We start from the raw sequence: 8,539 nt of genomic DNA on the forward strand, positions 1-8,539 counted from the left end.
GACCTCTCAGGTCCGGCACCAAAACGGCAAAGAGAAGAGAGAACCCGTGTGTCCTCAGTCTGCCCGACTTCAGTGTGTTGCTTAAGTAAAGTAAACAGCTCCTCTCTCACCAGTCACCACTGCAGTGTCCTCCCTCTGAGAGCAGGGAGAACAGATGAGGACAAGAAGCTAGTAGGCCTCTGTGTCTTTAGGCTACAAGCAGTCTGCCATCACGACACCACCATAACAATCACACACACACATCTTGTTAGTAATCATTTTTTATAATTAGAATGTGATGGTGAGTAGCTCAACATAACACGATGACAATCTGTAAAAAGACGGGCAAAGATCCTTGACGCAACTAATCAGAGCACAGGCTCATGACTCACTCCTTCAAGATATTACAAACAACAGGATCAGTGCATCTTCTTACAATAATGCACTGAATCTCTGTACGTAAAGTCAATGGTGCATTTATACTGTATAGCACTTTATCCAAAGCGCATGTCTGTAATCCACGTATCTGGAGAAAAAAAACATTCGGCCGAACGACTTCAAATCCGGTGCACGTCTCTCAGGCGACCCAAGGGAGTGTCTGCCCGGGGTAGAGTCAGTCGGATAAGCGGTTGTCCAGATCCGACTGAACTGTCAGAAAGGGCTGTGGCCCAAATGAGCCACTTGATTGTAGAGACTTTGTCATGACAACCCCAGGCTAGGCTTGATTTGGGAAATTCCCCACACCTGCCATTTGATTACTTTAGTCAGTCTACTTTCCAGTTTCCACAGTCGGTTTGCAGTTTGCACAATTGCACTCTTCAGACATTCACCACAGACATGTACCACTGCACAAGGAAGGAGCACAGACCCACCCATAGGCTAATACATACTGAGAACATCAGGGATCTCCATATATGGCCATAAAAGGGACAAGGACAGATGGGTATTGTATAACAAGGTGGGACATGCATTCCCCAGGGCCTTCTTTAGAGACTTTCAGCACCTATGTTCACTTCATCGGGCCAGTCCAATGGCGGCTCTTCACATAGACTTCTATTGGCGAATAGTGACAAAGCGCTGGACCGGACGTTTACGGAATGCACTGAGCACTGACTGTAGTCTATGAGCGTTTTCCACTATTTTGAGTTACATGAACCATGTGACCGGCGCTGTTTTCTGCCCCCTCATTGATGCAACTCTCAAATAGAAGGCTCTGGGATTCCCAATTTGCATGATCGTTCCAAACTTGCATCGTTCCGGAGTGGGCCGGCCAGGTGCCAAACGGACACCTGGTTAGTTTTAGGTAACAAAAAGATTTTCCCCTGACATGATTTTTCACCATAGTTTTCACATTCTAACAATCATCTTAATCTGAACCCGTTCCAAATTAATAATATCTCAACCACCAAGGGGCAGGGAGCTGCAAACTATGGAACCGTGCCAGCAGAGGTGGAGTTTCTCTGTGCTGTCCATGGCTGACCCAGCAGCATGTGCACGGTATGTGTTTAGGCTATAATTACAGAGTACAGTGTCAGTCAAGAGTGTCCTTTGGCCCTCTTCAGCCAGTCACATTGCCCTGATAGGGGTCTGACCAGTGCATCCATCTATATATAAAGGCATGTGGGTCTTTGCAGGCAAGGCTAGGGTTAAAATCCCTGCCCTTGTAGGGGGATGTGTTTACTCTTGGCTGTTGAGGGTGTCTTGTTACAACTTAAGCACATTGTGGAACAAGGCGGGACCCCAAACTCCTGACCAGTGAGCTTGCCCCATCTCCAGTTTCATAACACTATGCAAACACATAAGCAAACACACACAAACCATCGCTAACTGACTGACTGCAGATAATCTCGTCAAGCCCAGGAAAAACACTGTGTTGGCATTACTCCCAACTTAAAAGTACGGAGCTATTGTGCTGTTGACACCTCAAACCACCTCTGACCTGGAAAAACAGACTGACATGCGGAATCAATCAACGTGATTAGTTTAGATGCTTATACAATACTACAGCATATATCTTTAATACTAACTGGGCCTTTCTTGAGAGATGTTTGTACTGAGCTAGCCATGACAAATCACTGCAATTGTGTAATTAGCAAAACAACATCAAAACAAACAAAGACATCTTCTCTGACTTTGGCCCTTGTTTTGCTCCTTGCCAGTCGCTACAGAGATACAGTATGTCAACGTGTAAACAGGTTGTGGCCCATATGGTTTGAGACTCCCTCCCCTCCCCCTCCCCCCACACACCACTACAGGGTGGCTGTCAAGAACGTTTTGTTTGCACTTGCAGCAGCAGCAGCTACTTTGCAAGTAAGACGAGAAACACTAGAGCTATGTACAACACAAAAGAACAGTGTTTGGTTTGGCTCAAGACATGCATATCAGCTGTTCAATGTAAAAGTACAATGTGAGTCACCGAACCGGAGTCAAATTGCTTACATATGTAAAGAAAAAAAAAGCATGGTTGGCCAATAAAACCCGACTCTGAAGGGTGTTGCTGTTGGATGTTACGTGGTTCCAATAACAAAGAAACAGATTATGACTACGTGGTTAGAAGACAACAGTTCATTATACACACAGAACCCAGAGCAGAAGATTAATTTACATTCTGTGTAGCTGATGTCTGCCTGTTGTTGGCTGTGTCCTAAATGTCCCCGGTCAACTATTGTTATTCATCCTAGCGACCAAGTGAACCAGCTGTTACATCATTCCCTGACTGGCCCTGGCCTGATTATTCCCCCAAGGGATGTTCTGGGTACAGTACTGTAGTGTACGCTCAAAAAGTCCACTCTGGAAAAGCCCTGTTTGCCTGCAGTGCTATCTGACCACTATTGTTACACTCAAAGTCAGAAGTGTACTACAATGGAAATAGAATCCAAATGTAGTGTGTAGCTGTGGGCTATTGTAAAAAAGCATTGGCTTTACATACACATTTTGTGTGGACCCCAGGATGACTATAGTGACCACTTTGTGGAAAATAATCCACAGGGGATCCTAGCCTAAGATTTAGACTTTCGTAGAATAGATATATTTATCTATCTATACTGACAATGGCAGAATCGGGGATCCAAACAAAGAACAAACAAATACATTAGTACATTGACCATCTCTGATGCTGCTGACCATCAAGCTGTTTGAGAGCTGGGGCTATAAACTGTATACAGTTTACCGTTCTTATTATATATAACTTACCTCTGTCAGATTTCATGTTGTCCAGTGTCATGGTCAGTTGTCGTCAGGGTCCCCAGGCAGTGGCAGGGATCTTGGGGTCGGTGATGTCTTTCTTCAGACGTCTTCAACACAACAAGGCCTGGACCTGCGGATCAGGTCCCGACTTTACTGTATGAGCACAGCAACAATATCAGCTGTGGGGAAGCCCTGTTGTGTTGCTATCCCTATCCGACAACAAAGCGTCGCTTTGTTAGCATGCTACTGTACGCTTCCATGGAGCTGCAGCACGACCGTTAACGTTCAACTAGTTGACAGCAAGCAGAACATTAAAACTGGATCTCTGGTATAGCCTGTCTATATCAATCTGGGTTCTGGGGGGGTTCCGATGGTGGCTCGATCGGCCCTGCCAACAACTCCTCGTAACCGAACCTGACTACTTCTAAATCGGCTAGCAGCCAACGATCTTCCTGTCACCCTCCGTCTCAAATTCCACCACCCGTACCATCATCATCATCAGTGCTCCTCCGTGGAAAAGAAGCATCTCTGCTGTGGTTTCCCCCAGACTCCTGGCACGGCTCTCTACTCCAACCCGCCTGACAACCAACCGAACCCGTCGCGCTGTGTGTTAACTACCCTGGTGCTCCACCAACAACATAGCTGTACCAGTGGAACCAGTAACACATACGATTATGATCACTCAGTCACGACGACCTTCCTTCCTTCCTTAAAACACCCAACCCCCCCTTAGTGTCTCTATCACCAGGAGCAACACCGCAGCGCAGGTACACACACACACACACACACACACACACTGTGACACACACACAATGATGATGATGATGGTGTGAAGAAGACTTTTTCTTTCAGCGGATCGGTTCCCTTTCTAGCGATTTATTTTTAAGTTCGACGGTGTTCCCCCAAGCTATCCCCCACGGGTTCGACCGACGCTGATGATTCGGTCTGCAGTTCTACCTGTCTGTCGAGTTCCTTTGTATTGTAAATCCTCCTCCTCATCTAAAAAACTTTCACACGAAACAACAAAAGCTGCCTGCCTGCGCGCTCCGAGGCTGCGACTACAAATAATAATAACACTTTTTGAAGGTGTCTGACTGTCATTCGAACACTGGCCTGGCCCTACAACTCACTGTCAAACGGTGTCGTTTAAGTTAACTGACATTTTTCTTTTTAACGGACTGATCCTTCCATCCGTCCAGCACCGTGGTGCTGCTGCTGTGTTGTGTGTGTGTTACAGTGTTTCTGCTGCTTGTCAAAACAGATCAGTGCAGCACACTGTCACGTGTCCCAACAACAGCCCCGCTACGTCACTTCCGTCCAGCCTCAAATGAACCTGCCCGCCGCCGGTGTCAGGTGGGCAACCTCGTATATCCACAATCAAACCGTTACTTTTCAGGAAATTGGGTTTGATTGAATGATTTTTTAATTTCACAGTACGAAGAATGGGGATCAAATCAATGTAATTATTATTCAGCCAACGCTCTTTTAATAATACAAATAATAATCCCTCTTTGCGTGGGACAGTCCCTCATTTCCAAGACTTTTCAGGCGTCCCACAAATTGAGACCCTGTCCCACATTGTGACTGGCAGGCATCAGTGTTCAAATGCCCTAATAGTTAGTCCCCTAATAGTTGGCCTTCTGTTGTAAAGCTTCTCATTGTCTCTTCCTGCAAGATGTGTTTTTAAGCATGTTAAAATAGCATAAAAATAAAGCATGATTTTAAAACAAAATGTGAGACACCAGAGGAGTTTATAAATGATAGCCAATAGGCCTATGGTCGAATATGAAATCAAGGCATTTAATAGCAACTCAAGTAGGTTTAAGTAAGTTGCTTACCCGGTACTGCAGTATCGCTTGTGTGGGACAAGCTGTCGCTGGGACGGCGGAAGGTTTCAACAGCAGTAGCTGTAGCAGTAGCCTATAAACAGAGTAGGCTACAGTACTGCATGCCTTACCTACCTCGGCTACCTGGCAGGTCAGATTAGCATTTCAATGCGTGATCTGCATGTGTATAGGCAGGTCCACCCGACCACCCCCCACCACCCCCCGCCCGGACAGTGAGGAGAAAATAGGTGTTAAGGTGCCAGACTTCATAGATGGTTAGAGCTTGTTCATTCATCGACCTGAATATAGGCTATATTCAGGTCCAATTCCTCATGGGGGCCAGGGGGACTTGGCCCCCACAGACTCTACGTCACTATTACTGATAGCCTACTGATCATGATCAGCATTCACGGGGGAGGAAAAAAAAAGAAATATGGAGATACAAGGTTTCTGCCCGACAGCAACATAGCGCTGCTATGGCAACCGAAGAAGTATCACTAGCAGCGCTAACTTTGTGTGTGTGTGTGTGTGTGTGTGTGTGGGGGGGGGGGGGGGGGGGGCTATGCACGTTTTTGTTAGGGACATGTCCTGAAGCCAGTGTTCGACCGTGTTCCCACTGCTGCCAATGTGTAAATCTAAACTAAAGGCCGTCCTTAGAACGCACACGCACACACACACACACACACACACACACACACACACACACACACACACACACACACACACACACACACACACACACACACAGAGTGGGACGGTCCAACTCTCTGCACTGATTGGATACCACCACTGGGCTAAATGCGCGTTCACGCTCCCACCGCACGTGAGGTGGTTCAGTCAGTGTATTATTGAACATTATGTTCCTTCAGTGCTCGTGACTGCATTGGGTTTTATTATAGCGATTCAATGTATGCTTATGGAATGGCTTCGCAGTTTCTTCTGTCTGTTTGTTTTGGAGTTGGTACAGTAGCTACAGCTGACTGTCTGCAACGTGAGTCTCAGACAGTCAATCAAAAATAATAATACAATTCTAAAACCACATCAAATATAAACGGAAATCTAATTGCCTTGCTTTTGGATAAAGGCAAGCAGCCTGAGGCATTGTCCTTTAAAAGTCTATTGTTCTACCGTGGTGACGTGGTGTACAGGAACACTAGGGATGATTGACTCTGACTGACTACGTAATCAGATTACGGAAAAATAAGTAACTCGACCATAATCAGCCCACATTACATTTGCCAATGAAGTTTGATTACATTGATAGATATAGGAAACAGGTTAACACCGTTAGCAAGCCAATACAATGAAGACATGTAGTCTACCTACTGGTTAAGGGATCACTTTCTCAATCCAGACCCCTTCCATGATCCATCCCAATAATACACACCTCAGTTTTAGATTATTTTACACATTATTGCACATAATATAGGATTGTATAGCCCATGCACTTTCAGTAACATTTGACATAAACAAAGCCACCATTTCTTCAAAACATAAGAATCTTAACTCACGAAATAAAAAATAATCCCTTTGTTTGACAAAATCAGAGCTATAGTGTCATCTTGTGGCAGGAAAGAAGAGGTGTATGGAATTACTAAAGCCTGTGGTCTCGAAGGCTTAGGCCTATACAGACTACAGTGTAGCCATGTGAAATGATATAGGCATAATAGTCAGGGGATATTAATACAATCTGGGAATACATTTCTTACCAAGAATTTTCTTCACCAATGTGTTTGTAAAAGTGTCTACTAACATATCCAACATTGTTTTTTATTTTTATTCAACCACCCTAGGGGAATTTTTGACAGCTGCTGAACGTTGGGGTACCATACAACCATTCTAAGGCAAAATGTTCTAAATTTCATTATGCCTTAAAGGACCACTTCACCACTTTTCAACCTATCTTCATATAATAGGTCCTCACTAATAATCATGAAAAAATGGCGCAATTTTTTTCTACTCGGTCTGTGTCTCATAGGAGGGCTGTGGGCAGTTCAGAAACCGTCCTCCAGTGACATCATCGATGGGGAATACAAGCTAATAGAAACTGCAGGCTTTCTAGTCCTGAAAAGTGGCAATGCGAAAATGGAAGCCATCGTTATCACGATAATGAAAATCTAAACATTTTTGTAAAAAAATCTTGTTTAAAAAAAAATCTGCCTAATGATGATGTCACTGGAGGACGGTTTCTAAACTGCCCACAGCCCTCCTATGAGAGACAGACTGAGTAGAAACAAATCGTGCCATTTTATCATGATTATTAGTGAGGACTTTATATATGAAGATAGGTTGAAAAGTGGTGAAGTGGTCCTTTAAGTAGCATGTGACGTGTTCATCATTCTGAATCCATTCCATTAGTTTTGCACGAAAAACAGTCCTTGGGCTAAAAATGGCCATAGCCGTCATCACAAATGTGATGAAGTCAGCACATTAAGCTCTAATAAATAAATAAGTGTTAAATAGCTCTATATTATGATAGTAGCCTATACTCATTACTGTAGTGTTTGTTCAGTATAACTGGGCTCTCCTCTCTCCAGCTCTTTGGTAAACAGAAAATACATTTTCAGGTCAGAATAATTCACCCTTTGTCAAGTCCCGCCCCTGGTTGTGCCCCTCTTCGCACGCATTGGTTGCCGTTTCGTGGTTGGACAAAAACCCTTTCTCTCCATCCACTACCATTGAAATAACGTGTTTTTCAGTTGCTTCATATTGATATTCTGTGCATTAACTTCTTATTTTAAACTTGGTGTCAGTAAAAAGGAACATCACAGGTGCAGCATGGTGACTGGGCATATCATGTATGCTTTTAGTTTTTTCCTAAAATGATGTTTTAGCAAATTCAAATTCAGCATAAACAAGGTGGAACCAGGGCAGAACAAGGCAGAAAGAGCCTGCTGGTTAGTCAGTTATAGGGACCAACCAGAAGGCTGACAAATGGTGTATCAAATCAGCTGAATGGATACTTTTTCATGATTGTCTAAAAATATATTTTCTGTTTAGTAAAGAGCTGGAGAAGCAGGGAAGCAGAGAACCTGTTGCTGAACTAACAATAGAGTCTAGAGACTAGCAATTATTAAGTATCATCAGAATAATGCTTTAACCTTTCAAACAAAAATAACTTGTTTGCACCAAAAAAATATCACTTATCCTATAAGCTTATAGAGCAGGGTTCCCCAATCTGGGGTCCCAGATATAAATGGCATTAAATGGGGGTCAGTAGCCTATGCATGTCAAACTGGGCATCCTTTTCAAATGGGGTCTTGCCCTGAAAATTAATTTTCAGGGCAAGACCTCAACCTCGTGTGTGCGGACTCGGCCCCCAGCCTGGTACCCTAGTCAAAATTAATTGGGGAACCCTGTTATAGAGCGTCGCAGTCCCGCCCCCCTACCAGGGCCCATGCAGGAAATGATTCCCCGTTCATTTTCCTCATAGACATTTCAAAAAGTATTTATTTTAATACCTTTTAAGCCTCGTACAAAGCCAACTCTTGTCGTGACAAATCATGACAACAAAAACAATTTTTTGGGCTGAACAAATAATTAGAAAG

General features: G+C 44.1%; 1 protein-coding gene across 1 annotated transcript in view; it reads right to left on the bottom strand.

Annotated features, from left to right (window-relative positions):
• LOC306920591 (atos homolog protein A-like) overlaps positions 1-4,392 on the bottom strand; it is a gene marked incomplete at its 3' end in the record, with an annotated part of 35,565 nt that extends 31,173 nt beyond the window's left edge. Inside the window, exon 1 of the mRNA XM_079497403.1 lies at positions 3,172-4,392. Within this exon, the coding sequence (XP_079353529.1) occupies positions 3,172-3,202 (31 nt within the window). The 5' untranslated portion in view covers positions 3,203-4,392. The remainder of the gene's footprint in view (positions 1-3,171) is intronic.
• Positions 4,393-8,539: the final 4,147 nt, after the last annotated feature.

This window comes from Electrona antarctica (genome assembly GCF_951216825.1).
Source record: "Electrona antarctica genome assembly, chromosome: 3".
In the NCBI taxonomy this organism is placed as follows: Eukaryota; Metazoa; Chordata; class Actinopteri; order Myctophiformes; family Myctophidae; genus Electrona; species Electrona antarctica.